The sequence below is a fragment of the Oncorhynchus mykiss genome, chromosome 28 (genome assembly GCF_057628025.1).
Source record: "Oncorhynchus mykiss isolate SJ-2025 chromosome 28, ASM5762802v1, whole genome shotgun sequence".
Lineage (NCBI taxonomy): Eukaryota > Metazoa > Chordata > Actinopteri > Salmoniformes > Salmonidae > Oncorhynchus > Oncorhynchus mykiss.
This window is the reverse complement of record NC_143049.1, coordinates 18023062-18047057: the sequence shown is the minus strand read 5'-3', so window position 1 is coordinate 18047057 and position 23996 is coordinate 18023062. Positions and strand designations below refer to the sequence as shown.

At 42.4% G+C, this 23996-nt stretch overlaps 1 protein-coding gene across 7 annotated transcripts; it reads left to right on the top strand.

The window, feature by feature from the left end:
* The first annotated feature begins 298 nt into the window (after positions 1 to 298).
* Positions 299 to 23862, top strand: LOC110508647 (tetratricopeptide repeat protein 39C). 7 transcript variants are annotated; one of them, XM_090225542.1, is made up of 16 exons: positions 674 to 812; positions 2688 to 2791; positions 8654 to 8702; positions 8804 to 8839; positions 9561 to 9689; positions 10141 to 10252; positions 10547 to 10928; positions 12112 to 12280; positions 12512 to 12605; positions 12695 to 12802; positions 13039 to 13148; positions 13331 to 13454; positions 19428 to 19525; positions 19651 to 19755; positions 19862 to 19900; positions 20110 to 23862. In XM_090225542.1, exons 3-16 carry the CDS (start codon positions 8670 to 8672, stop codon positions 20197 to 20199), a joined length of 1629 nt encoding a protein of 542 aa, XP_090081668.1. In that variant the 5' UTR covers positions 674 to 812; positions 2688 to 2791; positions 8654 to 8669; the 3' UTR covers positions 20200 to 23862. The 7 variants fall into 7 exon arrangements, 5 of the variants coding, with proteins under 5 accessions (XP_021444999.3, XP_021445001.3, XP_036822472.2 ...); XR_016492856.1 differs by lacking the exon at positions 2688 to 2791 and having other exon boundaries at positions 299 to 812; positions 13039 to 13191; positions 20110 to 23294; XM_021589324.3 differs by lacking the exon at positions 2688 to 2791 and having other exon boundaries at positions 299 to 812.
* The last annotated feature ends 134 nt before the right edge of the window (positions 23863 to 23996 follow it).

Below are 23996 nucleotides of genomic sequence, written 5' to 3'. Positions count from 1 at the left end.
GACCTGGGACACCAGGGGTGTGCAATGCATTATTACGTAGAACAGAAAACCAGCAGGCTCTGGACCTCCAGTGGTAACCCTGGCCTACAGTATAAAAGCAATATTAGTGTTGCATCTTTTGGATATTAGTCTGTTAATTTTGACATTGCAACGTAGTTGATATATAGAAACTAGGGCATATTTCCCACTCCCTAATATTTTATTAAAAACATATGCTTCATTTTCACATGTGAAATCTTTGATAATATCTAGCGCCTCAACACTATTTTCAACATACTATACGCTCATTGGATGAATCACTGGCGGCAAGAAGACCATCGCATTTCCATTTCCTCTATTATTTGGGAACGCACCCCAACACAGAGCGGAAGACAAGACACAACGCTGAAGAAAACAATGTAAACCAATTATATTATTGGAGCTACCTCAAGCACCTTTGATCAAATTAAACTATAATTTATGATAAGACCATGCGATAGTGTCAGTAGTTCGAAGTGGGCGGTGAGCTACTGTAGAAGCCCACTGTAGCGGCAGCGAGACGAGGTGCACCGCCTCTCGACCAGTCTAGACTACCGCTGTCGCTTCCGTTTCTCCGGTGTGTTGTGGTTCGAAAGGCGAAGCGCGCTGCCTCGGAACTTGGTTAACTGTTCTTGAGACTAAACGTACGGGTTGTGATCGATGGCGGACCCAGAACCATCACAACAACAAGAGGAGACGGAACAGATTGACGATGCAGAGTTGGCATTTAAAGGAATAAACATGCTGCTCAACAACGGATTCAAGGAGAGCGATGAACTTTTCAGAAAATACAGGTTAGACGGTGCTGTGCCATAAACAATTAACTTAAAATACTATTTCATTGGTTAATTGATGTGGGGAAGGTTTGAATTCAAAGAGTTATCCTATAAGTATTTAGGCTGTGTAGTTTATTTCCGGGCTTGGTTTATTTTTTCAGATTGAGGAAGCCACGTGAAACTGATTAGTAGGCCAATTTGCACTGCTGGAAAAAGTAGAAAATGAACAGTAAAATACTACTTGAGTGAAAGTATTTCGTTTGAAATGTAATTAAGTATCGAAAGTAAATGAAATTGCTAAAACAATTTCAGTGTCAAAAGTAAAAGTGAATCATTTCAATCATTCATTTTTTTTTACATTTACTGATAGCCAGGGACATACTCAGACATGATTTACAAACGAAGCATTTGTGTTTAGTGAGACCGACAGATCAGAGGCAGTAGGATGACCCGGCATGTTCTCTTTATAAGTGCGTGAATTTGACTATTTTATTGTCCTGCTAAGCAATCAACATGTAACGAGTACTTTTGGGTGTCAGGGAAAATGTATGGAGTAGAAAGCACATTACGCGTTTTTAGATAATTGACGTTAACTTTCTTTTTCTTCATATATGCATATGTTGTAGTTTTTAAATCCTATTTTACATCTATAATTTTTTTGTTGTGTTCGCCATCAGTTGAGACATGCTATTGAATACAGGATGGGTGTCATGTTTTGGCTGATAAATGTACTAAAATGGGTTTACAATTGAAATGTAAACTAACAAATGGTACCACAAAGATGGTTGAAGGTCCGCACAGAATGTTGACTTGAATGGGAATATCTGTTTTAAATTTTACTGTCAATCCTCCTTGGGAAACCTATTGAAATATAGATAAGAGAATAGACATGACCATTTAAGTTGACTTTCGACTGTAGGTGAACCGGTGAAATTCTTTGTGGTAGTAATTAGAAGTAAAAATGTATATTACAATTTTAATGATGTACCAGCTCAATTGAAGTGGCCTCAAGACCTCATTCTATGAAGTATATTTATATGTTTGAAATGACAACCACCCTGTATTCAAAAGCATGTTGTCTCCACCTGTGGCTGGCGCAACAACAAAAAAAACTCAGAAGATGTATTCCCAAACTGGGGAAGTAAATGCCGTCGGGGATACGGCAAATACAAACGTGATTATTAACATGTCAAAAAAAAAAAAAAAAATCACAGTTTCAAACAGTTTATTTATATTTTCCAAAGGAGCAATACATTTGGGTGAGGTTTTTTTCTCGCCTGAGTAGCCTCGTTTCACTGCCCAAAATAAAATTAAACCATCTTGTGAAATAACAACACAATGTCAAATACAGATAGCCTAGTCAAATAATTAACGTCCAATCACATTAACCGTTACTCTCTCGCAGGAATTCCACTAATGGTCCGTATGTAGCCAAACGTAGCTGCTGCTCATGTTGGTATCTGTACTGATGGCTTAAAAGCCATGACAGCGAGACATAGTGGAGTGGTAACGCGCGTGCAAGCAGTTGCTCCCAATGCCACTTGGGTACACTGCAGCATCCACGAGAGACCCTTGCTGCCAAGGGAATGCCTGACAGCTTGAAAGACGTGTTGGACACTACAGTGAAAATGGGTAACTTTGTTAAAACAAGGCCCCTGAACTCTTGTGTATTTTCTGCATTATTTAATGAAACGCTTTTACAACATACAGCAGTGTGCTGGTTATCAAGGGGCAAAGTATTGACATGTTGTTTTTTTAAATTGAGAGATGAGCTTAAAGTTTCTTTACTGACCATAATTTTTACTTGCCTGACCGCTTTGCATGATGACGAGTTTATCACACGACTGGCCTGTCTGGGTGATGTTTTTTCTCGCCTGAATGATCTGAATCTAGGATTACAGGGACTCTCCGCAACTATATTCAACGTGAGGGACAAAATAGAGGCTATGATGAAGTTGGAGCTCATCTCTGTCTGCATTAACAAGGACAACACACAGGTCTTTCCATCATTGTATGATTTTTTGTGTGCAAATGAACTCAGGCTTACAGACAATGTCAAATGTGATATGGCGAAGCACCTGAGTGAGCTGGGGGCGCAATTACACGGGTACTTTCCCAAAACGGATGACACAAACAACTGGATATGTTATCCCTTTCATGCCCTGCCTCCAGTCCACTTACTGATATCTGAACAAGAGAGTCTCAGCGAAATTGCAACAAGCGGTTCTGTGAATAAAACATTTAAAAAATCAGAAGCCACTGCCAGATTTATGGATTTGGCTGCGCTTAGAGTATCCTGCCTTGGCAAATCGCACTGTTAAGAAACTGATTCCCTTTGCAACCACGTACCTATGTGAGAGTGGATTCTTGGCCCTCACTAGCATGATAACTAAATACAGGCACAGACTGTGTGTGGAAATGATTTAATACTGAGACTCTCTAATACAACCCAACATTGCAGAGTTATGTGCATCCTTTCAAGCATACTCTTCTCATTAACCTGTGGTGTGTTATTCACACTTTTTGATGAAAAATAAGATTTTATATGTAAGATGGTTAATAAACATTAAAATGATTGATTATTATTTTTTGTGCCCTGGTCCTATAAGAGCTCTTTGTCACTTCCCACGAGACGGGTTGTGACAACTCACATTTATAAAACATAAGAATGAATGTATCGTATTGTGTGTGTGTGTGTGTGTGTGTGGCAGGCTTACAATGATGGCAAAAAAACAAATTTTAGAGTGCGCTGACCCTGGTGCTAGAGGGGGTAAGCAGCTGGAGGTTGAATGTTTGAAGGGGTACGGGACTATAAGAAGTTGGAACAACTGAATTATAGTCAAAGCTGCAACATATGTGAATATGAAGAGAGAAAAAAAGTGTGTATAATTTAGTTAATTGACATTAAAGGTTTAAAAATATATTTTTAAATAAATAATGAAATAGATTGACAACATTGTTTGTAAGCTTTGAAATGATATAAAACTCAACCTTTTCCTTTTCCAGTGATGACATGGATATCTCATGGTATGGTGGTGTATACAACATGGTCCAACTAAGGGTTTTGGCATTCAGGTCCAAAATGTAACTTTCTGACCACTTCTTCCATGGGCAAACATGTATGTAAAGTTATGTTTAAATCAGAAGGGATACTGTCAATGTGATTCAGTGGTGATTTTAGCATGTAAATCTTGGTGGGGCAAAAAAACAAAATGTGGGATGCATGCCAGCAAAGCCACTACACAACACTAAACAATACATTAATTGCACTGTAATGGTGACAAACGGTTCCCAGAAAGGGCCTTTTCAACCACTCCACAAATTTCCTGTTAACAAACTATAGTTTTGGCAAGTCAGTTAGGACTTCTACTTTGTGCATGATACGTAGTTTTTCCCAACAATTGTTTACAGGCAGATTATTTCACTTATAATTCACTGTATCACAATTCCAGTGAGTCAGAAGTTTACATACACTAAGTTGACTTTGCCTTTAAACAGCTTGGAAAATTCCAGAAAATGTCATGGTTTTAGAAGCTTCTGATAGGCTAATTGACATAATTTGAGTCAATTGGAGGTGTACATGTGGATGTATTTCAAGGCCTACCTTCAAACGCAGTGCCTCATTGCTTGAGATCATGGGAAAATCAAAATAAATCAGCCAAAACATCAGAAAACAATTGTAGACCTCCACAAGTCTGGTTCATCCTTGGGAGCTATTTTCCAAACGCCTGAAGGTACCACATTCATCTGTACAAACAATAGTACGCAAGTTTAAACACCATGGGAACACACAGCCGTCATACCGCTCAGGAAGGAGACGCGTTCTGTCTCCTAGAGATGAATGTACTTTAGTGCGAAAAGTGCAAATCAATCCTAGAACAACAGCAAAGGATCTTGTGAAGATGCTGGAGGAAACGGGTACAAAAGTATCTATATCGACATAACCTGAAAGTCCGCACAGCAAGGAAGAAGCCACTGCTCCAAAACCACCATACAAAAGCCAAACCACAGGTTGCAACTGCACATGTGGACAAAGATCATACTTTTTGGAGAAATGTCCTCTGGTCTGATGAAACAAAAATAGAACTGTTTGGCCATAATGACCATCGTTATGTTTGGAGGAAAAAGGGGGAGGCTTGCAAGCCGAAGAACACCATCCCAACCATGAAGCACAGGGGTGCTTTGCTGCAGGAGGGACTGGTGCACTTCACAAAATAGATGGCATCATGAGAAGGAAAATCCTGTGGATATATTGAAGCAACATCTCAAGACATCAGTCAGGAAGTTAAAGCTTGGTCACAAATGGGTCTTCCAAATGGACAATGACCCCAAGCATACTTCCACAGTTGTGGCAAAATAGCTTAAGGACAACAAAGTCAAGGTATTGGAGTGGCCATCACAAAGCCCTGACCTCAATCCTATAGAACATTTTATACGCAGAACTGAAAAAGCATGTGCGAGCACGGAGGCCTTACAATCCTGACTCAGTTACACCGGCCCATTCCTCCTGACAGAGCTAAATTCACCCAATTTATTGTGGGAAGCTTGTGGAAGGCTACCGGAAACCCAAGTTAAACAATTTTAAAGGCAATGCTACCAAATACTAATTGAGTGTATGTAAACTTCTGACGCACTGGGAATGTGATGAAAGAAATAAAAGCTGAAATAAATTATTCTCTCTACTATTATTCTGGCATTTCACATTCTTAAAATAAGGTGGTGATCCTAACTGACATAAAACAGGGAAGTTTTACTGGGATTAAAAGTCAGGAATTGTGAAAAACTGAGTTTCTGTCTGTCCGTTCGTTTATTATTAGTTTAATGTTTATTTTTGCTGAAAATGTGGGCCTCAAAACAGGTGAGACTTCTGTCACATTTTAGTCACTTTAAACTCCTCCACATTTTTATTGCTATGTATCCTTAGCTGAACCAGATCAGGAGGAGAGTGCCACTGAGGGAATATGTACATCTAATGTCATATCGTGGTCATAACTCTAATGTGTGAAAGTCAGCCATTACACAGCCGAAAGCAGAATTTTGCCGTCACCCCTGCAAGCTCTTTCGCTCTCTTCCACAACTGTGTCATAGTTTGTAGACACCTCTTTCCCTGCTCACTGGCTCTATAAAGCTGTTTAATACACTGCTTTGTTTCTCCCTGCAGCTAACTAGCTACAGATCTCTCTTGTATTGTATGGAGGCCAGGGCCAAAAACATCTCATTTGAATCCATTTTAAATTCAGGCTGTAACACAACAAAATGTGGAAAAAGTCAATGGGTCTGAGTACTTTCTGTAGCCACTGTAAATGAAATGTTGGGTTTCCAGGCTACTGGCGCTTTCTAATGGAGTACAATCAAATCCAATGTTATTTGTCACATGGGCCGAATACAACAGGTGAAATGCTTACTTTACAAGCCCTTAATCAACAATGCAGTTTTAAGAAAATATTTACTAAATAAACTAACACAATAAAATAACAATAATGAGGCTAAATACTGGGGGTACTGATACCAGGTTAGTTGAGGTCATTTGTACAGTGCATGTGTAAAGTATTCAGACCCCTTGACTTTTTCCACATTTTGCTACGTTACAGCCTTATTCTAAAATGGATTAAAAACAAATCTGCGTCAATCTACGCACAATACGGTGACGATGCAAAAACTATTTTTAGACATTTTGCAAATGTATTAAAAATAAAAAGCTGAAATATCACATTTACATAATTATTCCGACCCTTTTACTCAGTACTTTCTTGAAGCACCTTTGGTAGTGATTACAGCCTCGAGTCTTCTTGGGTATGACGCTACAAGCTTGGCACACCTGTATTTAGAGAGTCTCTCTCATTCTTCTCTGCAGATCATCTCAAGCTCTGTCAGGTTGGATGGGGAGCTTCGCTGCACAGCGATTTTCAGGTCTCTCCAGAGATGTTCGATCGGGTTCAAGTTCCGGCTCTGGCTGGGCCACTCAAGGACATTCAGACTTGTCCCGAAGCCACTCTTGCATTGTCTTGGCTGTGTGCTTAGGGTCGTTGTCCTGTTGGAAGGTGAACCATCACCCCAGTCTGAGAACCTGCACCAGAGTGCTCAGGACTTGATCAAGTATCTGTCTGTACTTTGCTCCGATGATCTTTCCCTTGATCCTGACTTGTCTCTCAGTCCCTGCCACTGAAAAACATCACCACAGCATGCTGCTGCCGCCACCATGCTTCACCCTAGGGACAGTACCAGGTTTCCTCCAAACGTGACACTTGGCATTCAGGCCAAAGAGTTAAATCTTGGTTTCATTAGAACAGAGAATCTTTTTTCTCAGTGTCTGAGAGTCCTTTAGGTGCCTTTTGGCAAATTCCAAGCGGGCTGTCATGTGCCTTTTACTGCCTTTACATAAAGGCCTGATTGGTGGAGTGCTGCAGCAATTTTTGTCCTTCTCCTGTCTCCACAGAGGAACTCTGGAACTCTGTCAGAGTGACCTTCGGTTTCTCAGTCACCTACCTGACCAAGGCCCTTCTCCCCCGATTGCTCAGTTTTGCCGGCAGCCAGCTCTAGGAAGAGTCTTGGTGGTTCCAAATTCTTCCAAAGTTGGAGACCACTGTTTTCTTGGGGACCTTCAATGCTGCAGACATTTTTTGGTACCCTTTCCCAGATATGTGCCTCGACACAATCCTGTCCCGGAGCTCTACAGACAATTCCTTCATCTTCATGGCTTTGTTTTTGCTCTGACATTCACTGTCAACTGTGGACCTTATATAGACAGGTGTGTGCTTTTCCAAATCATGTCCAATCAATTGAATTTACCACAGGTGAAGAAGTTGTAGAAACATCTCAAGGATGATCAATGGAATCACCTGAGCTCAATTTCGAGTCTGAATACTTGTGTTTTTTAATACATTTTCAAAAATGTCTAAACCTGTTTTCACTTTGTCATTATGGGGTATTGTGTGTAGATTGATGAGGAAAAACATTAATTTAATCCATTTTAGAATAAGGCTTTAATGAAACAAAATGTGGAAAACAACAAGGGCTCTAGTCTTAACGAGTAGCAGCAGTGTAAAACAAAAGAGAGGGTGTCAATGCAGATAGTCTGGGTGGCCATTTTAATGAATTGTTCAGCAGTCTTATGGCTTGGGGGTAGAAGCTGTTAACGAGTCTTTTGGGCCTAAAATGTTCTCTTTTCAAAACTGGTTGAATGACTATTTTTACTCTGTAGGCACCTTCTACTTCCACAGGTGAGAGAAATGACTTGGTAATTTACTATCACCTGCCTCTAACCAAATACATTTGAATTCTTCTGAATTCTGAATAATTTGGAGCAGGCCATTTTTGGGACTTGAAAGTGAAAAATACAGAGTAAACGCAACCGGCTTAGTTAGATCCTCAAACACACACACACACAGCGTTGTCTCCTTCTGATACCCCAAATGTCACCTCTCCCACTAATTATGTTGAGCTCTGAGCTGTCATAAGAGATGAAGGGAACTGAATGTTGACACCTTCATCCTCCAATAATTCTATACTGTCATCTTGAATGAAATGTTTAGGATTTCGGCTTCTACATTCTTGGAAGTGAATAACCATCCAGACTTTGAGGCATGAATGCGATGACTATTAAACGTTCTCATGGAGCCGTCTTACGAATCACATTTGAAGTAATTACTTTAGCCCGACTCTGCCGCCTTTTTGAGCGCCGTCTTCAGACGCTCTGCACAATGAAGAGATCCAGGTGGTATTGCTGGAGGATATCGAAGTTTGACTTGGAACAACTCTACAGCTCTCACCCATCTTCACCTGTCCTGGCTGTCTCTCTTAAGAAACCAACCCATTTTAGCCTTACTGCAACCATCTCTCTGTCTCCCTCTCTCTTCTAGGACCCACAGTCCACTGATGAGTTTCGGAGCCAGTTTTGTCAGCTTCCTGGTGAGTAGGGGTGGAGAGGTCAGAGGAGGTCAACTTCTTACTGAATTACTGTACGTCCCCCAAATTCCACTGATATTCTCATTTGATACTCTGCAATGCAGACAATTGGATTCTATTGGAGTGAAGAACAGGAAGAGGTCTGTATTACAGTCTGTTGTGTTGTTCGTTGTGTTGAATGACAACCTTTTTTAGTTCAATAGTTTGATTTTCACAGTACATCTCTATTTCATACATAGACCTTGTCATAGTGCATTTGCGGTGCAGATTGACTGAATGAATTGAAGGTCACACAAATAATAGCACACCCGGGATATCCTCAGCACTAATCTGGCTGTGCATCACACGCTGCTGGCGGGTGATTCACCAACCTGATATAATTGGCTCACGGTGGGTTTGAATACTGACAGGGAATAAACTATTTGTGCACGTCTTTGGAAATGATCACGGCAGATGTTAGAAATGTTAGTCTGGTAAATCCAGAATGAATAGTTGATTGGCCAGCTGTGCTTTTTATAAATATATTGGCATTCTTGCACGTTTCACTATTTCCTCTAAAATAAGATGAAATGTAAAACATGTTTAGTGTTCATACGTGTAATTATTTGATTTACAACTGCAACAGGAGCCCAACGTAGAAATTAATTAATGTTGTTTACCGTGTAGTTTCTTACCTGTGGTAATATAAGTTTCAGGTACCTAAGGGGTGAAAAAATGTACTGTTGCTGACAGGATAATTGTTTAGCCTACTTTAAAACAATAGTGTTGGTACATGTTAAGGCATTACGCCAAGACTACCATACTGTCTAGGTTGAGAGCAATGCCCTGACTGGCACTGTATGAATCTGCCTGTTTGTGTAGAATGCCATGATGACGTTTGAGGAGGAGAAGATGCAGACAGCCTTTGATGACCTCAGAGCCACGGAGAGACTTTGTGAGCGAGACAATGCCGGGGTCATCGAGACGATCAAAAACAAGATCAGGAGGAGTGTAAGTGAAAAGACGATGTGTTCACGCACACCTAATTAACCTCGGAGAAGCTCATACCTGTATGATACATCTCATGCATCTCATCTATCCACACACGCCTGACTTGTCTTGCGGTCTGCCAATGTCAAGTTGACGTCATCTTCTCTCGCGGTGCTGTGTTTGGCCTTGCTACAGATGTATGTTTGGCCTTGCTACAGATGTATGTTTGGCCTTGCTACAGATGTATGTTTGGCCTTGCTACAGATGTATGTTTGGCCTTGCTACAGATGTATGTTTGGCCTTGCTACAGATGTGTGTTTGGCCTTGCTACAGATGTGTGTTTGGCCTTGCTACAGATGTGTGTTTGGCCTTGCTACAGATGTGTGTTTGGCCTTGCTACAGATGTGTGTTTGGCCTTGCTCTATAATTTAGACGTTGACATCACCGTGCTCTGTGTTTGGCCTTCATCCAGGACCCCCAGAGGTCAGGGGTGGCTATAGTAGACCGCCTCCAGAGACAGATCCTTGTGGCAGACTGCCAGGTGTACCTCGCTGTCCTCTCCTTCATCAAACAGGAACTGTCAGGTGAGACGCCTCATCACTTCGACCTTGACCTGCGTGTAGGCTTATAGCTGACTGACGGATCGGCTGTGCTGCTACTACTAGACAATGACTGCACTGTGTTGTGGCTACTCACTGGTACGGTTAAGAAGATCGTAGGTCTGTTTCAATATCTTGCGTGCTGATTATAATGCATGCTCAATAAGTGATTTGCTGTAATGGGCCTTGGTATCTAGACCATGTCTCTCATTACTCTAACATCCCGCTGCTTGATGTTAATCATATCTCATGGACTTCCCCTCTCCCAAACCCACCCAGCATACATCAGAGGAGGCTGGATCCTCCGCAAAGCCTGGAAGATGTACAACAAATGTTACAGCGACATCAGCCAGCTGCAGGATTGCAGCAAGAGGAGGTCCTCCGACCAGCAGGTGTCTCCCTCTCCATCCACTGACCAGGCCAACCACGGCGCGACCAAGCTCCCAACCCAGAGGACCAATGGGGTGAGCCCGGAGGCCCTAGCCCGGCTTAAGGGCTCGGTCAGTTTTGGCTATGGCCTGTTCCACCTGTGCATCTCCATGATACCGCCGCACCTGCTGAAGATCGTCAACCTTCTGGGTTTCCCCGGCGACCGTCACCAGGGGCTGTCCGCCCTTGCGTATGCCAGTGAAAGTAAGGACATGAAGGCCCCCTTAGCTACGTGAGTAGGTGTACCACTACCGACCATGGGGTGTCTTTTTTTTTTTGTCTCGTGTTGGTTTATTTTACTTTATTGACTTGAACTGTGTTTGGGGTCATTGCGGTGTAATAATTTATCTCATTCAATTTCATATGGACATGGTGACCATGTATTTAGTGATAGAAAATATATGTAATAATCCTACGTAATGTAGCCTTATACATGGACTAGACAGAGTAGTGTGATTATTTGGGAAGAGAAAAGAACCAGCAAGCCTGAGAGCAGGATGCAGCTTAGCTGGCTCTGAATATTTATTTAACTAGGCATGTTGGTTAAGAACAAATTCTTATTTACGATGACTGCCTACTGCCAAACCCTAACCCGGACGACGCTGGGCCAATTGTGTTCCGCCCTATGGGACTCCCAATCGCGGCCGGTTGTGATACAACCTGGAATCGAACCAGGACCTGTAGTGACGCCTCTAGCACTGAGATGCAGTGCCTTAGACCGCTGCACCACTCGGGAATATCAGTGATTCATATTGAACAGCTTATTTATTACTGTCACCACCATACTGATTAGAAAGTCTCTGCTATTTGATTCTGCCCACACATCCACAACAGGAGGCAGAAGACACAGGGTGTGTCCCACATGGCACCCTATTCCTTCCGTAGTGCAATGCATTTGACCAGGACCCGCAGGGCCCAAGTTGTACACTATATAGGTAATAGGTTGTCATTTGGGATAAAACCAGAGCCTTCACCAGACCTGAAACCCATTAGCTCTCTGCCACTCTGCCAGGGGCCAAGATGATCTGCTTTAATAATAGAGAGAAGCTGGCTGAGGCCCCTGTCCTGGTTGAACTTCAATGCCTTGGCAGAGAACAAAGATTGTATTTATTTTAGGAAGACACATGTTTAACATTTTAAGCTAAAATTAACTTTTTTGTGCCTGAAGGGAAATTTGTCTTGAACTTTCAAGTGCTGTTGCTTCCACATCTAAGCTGCATGTGACGGTTTATTCTGCAGAATATTGATGGATTTTGTTTTCAGCTGACGTCTCTGCTGAGTGTGGTAGCAGCAGTCATATGTTTACCGACCGCTGTGATATGTCTTGGTTTCTCGACTGACTCTCTGAACGCTGACGTTCACCGGTATTCCTCTCACTGTTGTCAATAACAGTGGTTTCTCTCCCCCTGTGGCAGGTTGGCCCTCTTGTGGTACCATACGGTAGTGCAACCCTTCTTTACCCTGGACGGCTCAGACACACAGGCCGGTCTGATGGAGGCGAAGGCTATCCTCCAGAGAAAGGAGCCCGTATACCCTAACTCCTCCCTCTTCATATTCTTCAAGGGCAGGGTGCAGCGTCTGGAGGTAAGGGCCTGGGCCATGTTCAGTAGAGAGAAAAACATTTAAAACACAATTTATATGAATTAGTTCAACCTAAATGTCGCCAATAATAACACCTATTTTCTTGTGCTGCAGTGTACACTACTTGACACAACCTAGACAGAAGTAGACAGATACCACAAGGAAACCTGTGTCTACAACTGTGGCTGTAGTGTGTTCCTTGTCCTAATCTTCCCCTCTCCTCAACTCATCCAGTGCCAGATCAACAGTGCAGTGACGTCCTTCCAAAATGCCTTAGAGCTGGCTACAGACCAGAGGGAGATCCAGCATGTTTGTTTGTATGAAATAGGTACTTCCTCACTTCTACCTCAACTCTTAACGTATATAACACCATTACCTTGTTGTTCCTGAGTGACACTTCATTCTCTCTGCTCTCAGGCTGGTGCAGTATGATGGAGCTGAAGTGCGGTGATGCCTACAAGGCCTTTCAGCGTCTGGCGACCGAGTCACGCTGGTCCCAGTGTTACTACACCTACCTAACTGGAGGTGAGAGGGCAGAGGTTAGAAGTAATGGAATTCGAGGCGGGGTTAGAAGAACGCCCTATTGTTTTTTTCTTCAAAAGTAAAATAAGTTCCGTAACTGGGAACGCTAACTCACCTGAATGAAAAGCTTCTGAACTATTAGCAATAATGGCTTACATCCTCTGATAACGGTTATATGTTGCTGTTGAGATACCCTGCAGACTCTAACGCCTGGACATCGCTCTGTGTTTGTGGTATAGCGTGCCAGGGAGCGTCAGGAGATCTGGAGGGAGCGGCCGCTGTCTTCAAGGACGTACACAAGCTTTTGAAACGGAACAACAATCAGATAGAACAGTTCTCTATGCAGAGGGTGAGCGTGGGGCTGGCAACAGCAGACTTCTATAGATATCCAGGTGAACCATTACTTCCAGTGAGGAGAAATCCTTTTGCGAGTCACACAGTTTCAAGGTGATCTGTAGTCATTGTATGGAGGAAAATTGGCAGTTGATTGGGTAGCGAGTAATTGGTAAACGTGCGCCTGTGTGTGTGCAGGCGGAGAGGCTCAGCAAACACGCCCCATCCAGAGAGCTGTGTATCCTGGCTGTGATCGAGGTGCTCTACCTGTGGAAGGCCCTGCCTAACTGCTCCACCTCTAAGCTGCAGACCATGAGCCAAGGTACGCTGTGAAAACGTACAGTAAACACAGACCACATCAACACAAACAGACAGACCCCTCATACATAGGGCTGTGGCGTTGATGACATTTTATCAGCCGGTAACTCATGTTACTGCCTGTCTCTCGGTAAATGAACGTAAACATTTTCAGCATCTCCAGGCCTCCACACATACAAGTCGCTGATGAACACCTTTGAAATATATATTTTTTTAAAGTCTGAATCCATTTAATATATACCATCACAATGAATCCATTATTTGTTTTAGGCAAGTCTAATGAAACATTATGATATGGAGAAAATGTATTTCAGAAGAACAGAATATCATCAAATCAAATGTATTTATATAGCCCTTCGTACATCAGCTGATATCTCAAAGTGCTGTACAGAAACACAGCCTAAAACCACAAACAGCAAGCAATGCAGGTGTAGAAGCACGGTGGCTAGGAAAAACTCCCTAGAAAGGCCAAAACCTAGGAAGAAACCTAGAGAGGAACCAGGCTATGTGGGGTGGCCAGTCCTCTTCTGGCTGTGCCGGGTGTAGATTATAACAGAACATGGCCAAGATGTTCAAATGTTCATAAATGACCAGCATGGTCGAATAATAATAAGGCAGAACAGTTGAAACTGGAGCAGCAGCACGGTCAGGTGGACTGGGGACAGCAAGGAGTCATCATGTCAGGTAGTCCTGGGTCATGGTCCTATGGCTCAGGTCCTCCGAGAGAGCGAAAGAAAGAGAGAATTAGAGAGAGCATATGTGGGGTGGCCAGTCCTCTTCTGGCTGTGCCGGGTGGAGATTATAACAGAACATGGCCAAGATGTTCATACATGACCAGCATGGTCGAATAATAATAATAAGGCAGAACAGTTGAAACTGGAGTCGGCCAACTGGAGAGCCATCTTCTGAGTCGGCCTGTATGTTATCTGGCTATGTGCCATGCCAATGGCAGCCGAAGCTGTATGCTAGTTTATTTAGCAGACAAGATGTGCTGATAAATCCCATGCCATTATTTTATATCATATGATTTTATAGGAAGAAGAATATAATTGAGCTTAGCTGAATAAAATAGAAAGGATGTTTTTCTCCTCCCTGAACGAGGGCACATATGAAGTGGCTATGTTGAGCATAAAAGTGATCATTTGAGGCGGGTCCTATACGCCAGATTTAGAGAGAATAACCTTAGAATGTCTTAGAAATCAAGCCAGAAATGCGCTGTGTGATGCGCTCTGTTCCTTGCCTCAGGCGGCACACGCTGTTCTCTCATGAAGTGATCATATTCTCACCCATCAGACTTTTCTCAATTTAATGTTGGCTTGAAAAATATTAGTCATTTCGATTTAGAATGGCCCATTTTATCAAACGGGCAGGGGAAAAAAGACCTGTCATCCATTTGCACTCCCAATAGCGAATGGAGGCTCCTGCGGTTCCTTTATCAAGCATGCCAGGTAGGCTACTCTGGTTCTGCATCGGAGAAATGTGCTTCATATTAATAGCTGAGAAATAATTGTAGTAGCAGCTGGGATCCTCTTTATAGTGGCCACCATCAGAACTCTGCTTTCACTGGGTCGCATATAGAAATGTCTGGACTTATCAGAACACTTACTTCACTCCACGCATCAACCACTGTTTGCGGAGCAGCCTCTCACTGCGCGACAGGTGATATTCTGCCCAAACTCTGTATGCCATGGGCTCCCCAACCCTGTTCTTGAAGCTACCCAGTCTTTAATATGGGAAACCTAGTGTAATCTGTGCGGGAACATTTGATCATAACATATTTTCACAACGAAATGTATTTGATTAAACAGTTGACAGCCCCTCTGTGCTCTCGAGAAAGGAATGAAGGCGAGCGAGGAGGAGAGGGAAACGCACAGTGGTGAGAGATTCTGTAGCTAAATGTTAGCCTATTAATTATGAAGAGGGGAAAAAAACTATTTAATTTTGGAGTATAGGCTAGAATAATGATGTAGCAAAGTGTGTTTCTGCCGTGCGTAATATGCTGTGTAGGTTATTAACCACTATTTTAATGGCTTTTTTTCAGGCTTGGGCTCAGGCCTATGCATATACTGTAAGCTCTAATATGCGTATCGTGATCTACATGCAACATCTTAAATGCTTTTAATTAATCTTCACCTTAGAAAGTGCTGTCCATTTTGTTGTTTAGCTTTGAAACAAGATCCACAATGACCATGTTTTCCACTGTTTTGATCTGTTGTTGAACTTCTTTCTTCAAATTGATCATCACAGTGATGTCAAACATTTTCCGTCAAGATAGAACTGCCAAAGGGGGAGGAGTTGCAATCTACTGCAGAGAGAGCCTGCAAAGTTCTGTCATACCTTCTAGGTCTATACCCAAACAGTTTGAACTTCTAATTTTAAAAATTAACCTCTCCAGAAATAAGTCTCTTACTGTTGCCGCCTGCTATCGACCCCCCCTTCACTCCCAGCTGTGCCCTGGACACCATTTGTGAATTGATCGCCCCCCATCTAGCTTCAGAGTTCGTTCTGTTAGGTGACCTAAACTGGGATATGCTTAACACCCCGGCAGTCCTACAATCTAAGCTAGATGCCCTCAATCTCAAACAAATCATCAAGGAACCCACCAGGTACAACCCTATATCTGTAAACATGGGCACCTTCATAGACATTATCTTGACCAACTTGCCCTCCAAATACACCTCCGCTGTTTTCAATCAGGATCTCAGCGGTCACTGCCTCCTTGCCTGTATCTGCTATGGGTCCGCGGTCAAACCACCACCCCTCATCACTGTCAAACGCTCCCTAAAACACTTCTGCAAGCAGGCCTTTCTAATCGACCTGGCCCGGGTATCCTAGAAGGATATTGACCTCATCCCGTCAGTCGAGGATGCCTGGTCATTCTTTAAAAGTAATTTAAAAGTAATTTCCTCACCATCTTAAATAGGCATGCCCCATTCAAAAAATGCAGGACTAAGAACAGATATAGCCCATCTTAGATAGGCATGCCCCCTTCACTCCAGACCTGACTGCCCTTGACCAGCACAAAAACATCCTGTGGTGGACTGGAATAGCATTGAATAGTCCCCACGATATGCAACTGTTCAGGGAAGTCAGGAACCAATACACGCAGTCAGTCAGGAAAGCAAAGGATAGCTTTTTCAAGCAGAAATTCGCATCCTGTAGCTCTAACTCCCTAAAGTTTTGGGACACTGTAAAGTCCATGGAGAACAAGAGCACCTCCTCCCAGCTGCCCACTGCACCGAGGCTAGGTAACACGGTCACCACTGATAAATCCATGATAATTGAAAATTTCAATAAGCATTTCTCAACGGCTGGCCATGCCTTCCTCCTGGCTACTCCAACCCCGGCCAACAGCTCCGCCCCCCCCGCAGCTACTCGCCCAAGCCTCCCCAGCTTCTCCTTCATCCATATCCAGACATAAGATGTTCTGAAAGAGCTGCAAAACCTGGACCAGTACAAATCAGCTGGGCTAGACAATCTGGACCCTCTCTTTCTAAAACTATCTGCCGCCATTGTTGCAACCCCTATTACCAGCCTGTTCAACCTCTCATTCATATCGTCCGAGATCCCTAAAATTGGAAAGCTGCTTTCTTCAAAGGGGGTGACACCCTAGACCCAAACTGTTACAGACCTATATCCATCCTGCCCTGCCTATCTAAAGTCTTTGAAAGCCAAGTTAATAAACAGATCACTGACCATTTCGGATCACACCGTACCTCCTCCGCTGTGCAATCTGGCTTCCGATCCGGTCACGGGTACACCTCAGCCACACTCAAGGTACTAAACGATATCATAACCGCCATCGATAAAAGACAGTACTGTGCAGTCGTCTTCATCGACCTGGCCAAGGCATTCGACTCTGTCAATCACCGTATTCTTATCGGCAGACTCAATAGCCTTGGTTTTTCTGACGACTGCCTCGCCTGGTTCACCAACTACTTTGCAGACAGAGTTCAGTGTTTCAAATCGGAGGGCATGTTGTCCGGACATATGGCAGTCTCTATGGGGGTACCACAGGGTTCAATTTCTCTGTATATATCAATGACGTTGCTCTTGCTGCTGATCCACCTCTACGCAGACGACACCATTCTGTATACTTCTGGCCCTTCCTTGGACACTGTGTTAACTAACCTCCAAACGAGCTTCAATGCCATACAACACTCCTTCGGTGGCCTCCAACTGCTCTTAAACGGTAGTAAAACAAAATGCATGCTTTTCAACCGTTCGCTACCCGCCCGCCCGACTAGCATCACCACACTGGACGGTTCCGACCTAGAATATGTGGACAACTATAAATACCTAGGTGTCTGGCTAGACTGTAAACTCTCCTTCCAGACTCTTATTAAACATCTCCAATCCAAAATCAAATCTAGAATCGGCTTTCTATTTCGCAACAAAGCCTCCTTCACTCACGCTGCCAAACTTACCCTAGTAAAACTGACTATCCTACCGATCCTTGACTTCGGCGGTGTCATCTACAAAATAGCTTCAAGCACTCTACTCAGCAAACTGGATGCAGTCTATCACAGTGCCATCCGTTTTGTTACCAAATCACCTTATACCACCCACCACTGCGACCTGTATGCTCTAGTCGGCTGGCCCTCGCTACATATTCGTCGCCAGACCCACTGGCTCCAGGTCATCATAAGTCTATGCTAGGTAAAGCTCCGCCTTATCTCAGTTCACTGGTCACGATAACAACACCCACCCGTAGCACACGTTCCGGCAGGTATATCTCACTGATCATCCCCATAGCAACACCTAATTTGGCCGCCTTTCCTTCCAGTTCTCTGCTGCCAGTGATTGGAACGAATTGCAAAAATGGCTGAAGTTGGAGACTTTTATTTCCCTCACCAACTTTAAACATCAACTATCTGAGCAGCTAACTAATCACTGCAGCTGTACATAGTCCATCTGTAAATAGCCCACCCAATCTACCTACCTCATCCCCATACTGTTTTTATTTGATTTACTTTTCTGCTCTTTTGCACACCAGTATCTCTACTTGCACATCATCATCTGTTCATTTATCACTCCAGTGTTAATCTGCTAAATTGTAATTATTCGTTCCTATGGCCTATTTATTGCCTTACCTCCTCATGCCTTTTGCACACACTGTATATATACTTTATTTTCTCTACTGTGTCATTGACATGTTTGTTATTGGCTTGTTTATTGTTTTCTCCATGTGTAACTCTGTGTTGTTCTCTGTGTCACACTGCTTTGCTTTATCTTGGCCAGGTTGCAGTTGAAAATGAGAACTTGTTCTCATCTAGCCTACCTGGGTAAATAAAGGTGAAATAAATACAAAATAATAATAAACAATGTAGTCTAATGGTGCATGGTACTGTTTTTCATGGGATGTGATTTCCTGTGGTATTTGCATTGATGTCAGAGTGATTAGAGGGACAACAGAGTGCTCAGCACTAGGCCCTTAGAACCTGATGGAGGGACAACATAGTGCTGAGCACTAGGCCATTAGGGCCTGAAGGAGGGACAACAGAGTGCTGAGCACTAGGCCCTTAGGACCTTATGGAGGGACAACAGAGTGCTGAGCACTAGGCCATTAGGGCCTGATGGAGGGACAACAGAGTGCTGAGCACTAGGCCATTAGCGACCTGACGGCCGTTACCAAGTTGGGTACTACAAACGCATCAGCGCCATTCATGTACAGATCGCATTAGGAGGCGATTACCACGACTCAACGGTCCCGTGGAATTTGACTTAATATGGTCTCCGCAATAGCCATGCACATGATCAAACTCCCAGTCCCAAACACCATCGTTGCTGCACATTCAATTATAGCCTATTCTCTTTTGGCTATGCAGGACATCACACACACACACTTCCAGGATCTGCTACAATCTCAGTCAGCGTGGTTATTGTGCTTTCACTGAGTAGTTGTGGTGGTGCCGTGAAAGTGATTTCCTGTGAATCTGGAAGGAAATTCAGTGGGGGTTTTTCTGTCTCTTCTTAGTTCTGCAGGAACTAGATGACATCTCATTTGCTGGCCTGAAAAACCTGCTCCTTGGTGACATACACAGATGTCTCGGCAACATGAACGACTCCATTCAGGTTCTGTCTCCTCACCATATTTATATGTATTGAAAACAAAGTACTCATAGTATTTACCGACAAATATTAATGTAGTCAGAATAGTGAATGTTTACTACTCTTTATTATGTCATTGAATATTGCAGTGCTTCGATCTAGCTGCCAGAGATGAGATGGGCCATCAAAACAACTCCTATGTGCAGCCCTACTCCATCTACGAGTTAGGCTGCGTCTTACTGGACAGCCCTGAGGTGAGCTGTGCATATGGTGTATCGCACAACGTGTCGACCCCGAGGAGTGAAAGTGTATGTTGCTTAATGCGGTAGTTGATTGAGATTGTGGTTCTTCTCTTCTCAGTCTGAAGCGAAGGGCAGAGCTCTGATGCTCCAGGCCAAGGTACAGTAGAACTTCACTTCTACATTATGGGCCAAGAGTGTATCCTCGTTTTTGAAAACGTGTAGCTTTCGGCTGCAGTATTTGGAATGATCAATCAAGTCTGACAGTCATCCATAATATGCATTTTATATTATTTGATATTTCCTTTCCGGTATGTGCACGTGTGAATATTTCTATGTGATGCAGTAATGTCGTGTGTGTTTGTACAGGAGAACTATGCTGGCTATGACTTTGAGAACAGGCTCCATGTGCGCATTCATTCAGCTCTGGCTTCCATGAGAGAGGTGACCCCACCCTGACCGCACCCTTTCTCGACCATACATCCACCCTAGCTTGTGTTGGGGGTAGGAGGAGCAGGAAACGGCTCCCTTTAGAGAAGCCATCTTGATCTCCACAGCACTGTGATGGTTCACTGCATTGTGTTTTTCAGTTGACTTGTGTTTTTATAATGAATGTGCCATCAAGTTTGCAATGTATAGTTTACAGTAAGAGTTTCCTGGAGCGATAATGCAGGAATAGTTAAGACTACTGGAGTGTATTAGTGTGTTTTCAACCAGATCAAATATGTACAGTAGTTGCAGCTGGGAGGCAAATGCAACTTTTTACCAGGGAAGTGTCTTTATGGGGGAAAATCTATTTAAATTGTACAATCACATCTTTATTCTTTCCCATGTGTTGGGAAAAGGTTCAGATGCAGAACTGGGTATGCCATTGGGTAAGCCACACTCCATTATAAATTAAGCCGTGCCTAGGTTGCTGCCATTATGACCTGAATGTCCAAAGTCCTGTTGCTGTTACAGTAGTAGACCATCTGAATGCACAAATCCTATGCTACTACTCATCACGTGGCCTTGTGGCACTGTAAATTGGGGAGATTTTTTTTTTATTGTTTTAAAGTTAATTTCCTGCAATTCTACACATTTTGCCATGGGTTGCAGAGAACATTCTGCAGTTTTAAAGGCCCAGTGCAGTCAACATTTTTATTTTCCTGTGTTTTATATATATTTCTACACTGGGAGGTTGGAATAAGGTTGACTGTAACGTCTCTTCACAATCCTCAAGTCAAGAACAGACTATGGGAGGCGCACAGTACTACATGGAGCCATGGCTACATGGAACTCTATTCCACATCAGGTAACTGATGCAAGCAGTAGAATCCAATAAAAATACACTGTATGGAACAGCGGGTACTGTGAAGAGACACACACACACAGGCACACATAGATATGATAAGGCATGCACTCTACACACCTACAGATGGATGTTGTATTAGATGTGATAGTAGAGTAGTAGCCTGAGGGAACACACTTAATGTGTTGTGAAAGGATTTATTAAATGTAATATTTTAAATTGTATATAAAATTAATGTTGAATGTTTTTGGACCGCAGCAAGGCAGCAGCTAATGGGGATCCTTAATACAAATAATACTGTGAACATGAAGATGATGATACCCTTTTAGTGTAAGAGCTGTTTGAGTTTTTGGCCTTCCATGGTTACCTCACCATGCGGTAAATGAGTTGATAAACCAATAAGAAAGGGTTCCAAATCTGCCAATAACAGCTCATGGTCAGATTTCCCCTCCCCACTCAGACCACTCCCAGACAGTACTCATGAAATTCTTTCTTGACAAATTGCTCTTTAAGAAGCCATTTTTAATTTAAAACAATCACAGTAAGGTACTTGTTACCCAGAAATGATTTGATATTGAGATTAAAAATGGCTGCAATGGATATTTTTAAAGCAAGTTTTCTGAAATTCTACACATTTTGCCATGGGGCGGTGAGAACTTTGCAATTGTAGAAAAAAAAATCAGTTTTACAGCTAATTTCCTGCAATTCTACTGATTTCCGTGGGGTGGAGTGACATTTTTGCAGTTTTAAAGCTAATTTCCTGGAATTCTACACATTTTGTAATGACTTATGCCATGTTAATATAATATCTGAGTGAGAATGACTAACAAAATCATTGTGTGCCCCCTGGAGGTCAGGGCCCCTGGGCATGTGCCTGGCCGCTATTCGGACAGGTTTAGATAGCTGGCTAGACTAACAAGCAATAATTTAGTGACTGGAAGTGTCTTACATAACGAGAACAATTGCTGATGCACAATGAAATTTCCAAATTGAACGTGGTGTATTCTATTATTCTTACTTTCAATAGTAAGTTGAGACCCCGACTGAGTTCTTTAAAAAATATATACAGTGCCTTCATAAAGTATCGACACCCCTTGAACATATTTTGTTGTTATATAGCCTGAATTCAAAATGAATTAAATTAAATTAAAATTCTCAGCTATCTTTTTTCTAATTTATTGAAAATGAAATATAGAAATATAGCATTTCCACAAGTATTTCCACCCCTGCGTCAATGCATGTTAGAATCACCTTTGGCAGTGATTACAGCTGTGAGTCTTTCTGGGTAAATCTCCAAGAGCTTTGGACACCTGGATTGTACAATATTTGCACATTATTCTTTAAAAATTGTTCAAGCTCTATCAAGTTGGTTGTTGATCATTGCTAGACAGGCATTTTCAAGTCTTCCCATAGATTGTCGAGCGGATTTAAGTCAAAACTGCAACTAGGCCACTCAGAAACATTCAATGTCGTCTTGGTTAGCAACTCCAGTGTATATTTGGCCTTGTTTTAGGTAATTGTCCTGCTGAAAGGTGAATTTGTCTCCCAGTCTCTGTTGGATAGCAGACTGAACCAGGTTTTCCTCTAGGATTTAGCCTGTGCTTAGCTCTATTCAGTTTATTTTCATCCTAAAAAAACTCCACAGTTCTTGATGAGGAAAAGCATAACCATAACATGATGCAGCCACCATCATGCCTGAAAATATGAAGTGGTACTAAGTGATGTGTGGTGTTGGATTTGCCCCAAACATAACGCTTTATATTCAGGACATGCATGTTTAGGAATATATTTTTTAAATTCTGTACAGGCTTCCTTATTTTCACTCTGTCATTTGGGTTAGTATTGTGGAGTAAGTACAATGTTGTTGATCCATCCTCAGTTTTCTCTTATCACAGCCATTGAACTCTGTAACAGGTTTAATATCACCATTGGCCTCATGGTGAAATCCCTGAGCGGTTTTATTCCTCTCTGTCAACTGAGTTAGGAAGGACACCTGCATCTATGTAGTTACTGGGTATATTGATGCACTATCCAAAGTGTAATTCATAACTTCACAATGCTCAAAGGGATATTCAATGACTTATTTTTATTTTTTTTACCTATGTACCAATAGGTCCACTTCTTAGCGAGACATTGGAGACCCTCCCTGGACTTTGGTTGAATGTGTGTTTGAAATGCACTGCTCAGCTGAGGGACTTTACAGATAATTGAATGTGTGGTGTACAGAAATGAGGTAGTCATTAAAGAATCATGTTAAACACTATTATTGCACACAGAGTCCATACAACTTATTATGTGACTTGTTAACCAATTTTTTATCCTGATCTTATTCTGGCTTTCCATAACAGATTGAATACTTATTGACTCGAGGCAGTTCAGGTTTTCATTTCTAAAAACATCATTCCACTTTGACATAATGGGGTATTGTGTGTAGGTCAGTGACACAAAATCTAAGTTTAATCCATTTTAAATTCGGGCTGTAACTCGTCAAAATGTGGAAAATAGGTGTGAACTTTCTGAAGGCACTATTTCTTTTTTGGGGGTCTGGGGCCCCCTGGCTGACAGGTGCCCTAAGCGACTGCTTATGTCTCTTATGCCTGGAACCGGTCCTGTTGATGGTCATTGGCTGATTTTCTCAAACTAAAATATGTTACAACATTGTTACTAGTTTTTAATCAGTGTATATATATTTAAAGGGAAACATACAAATAGGTTTGTATCAGTGTACTTTCATTCAATATTACTAGATAAATGACATTTTCCTTTTGGCACTTACTTGTGGGTACAGAGTAGGTCTACTCTGCTGTATTTTTATAAACTGAAAACTGGTTTTCCTGTGTTGAATAGCAGTTTTCTTGTATGTGTATATTTTAAACTGATGGTATGTTATTTCCTAGATGTGTTTAAGATGCATGTACTGTTTGTAACCTTGTGATTTATTAATGATTTTTTGGGGAAAGTGACA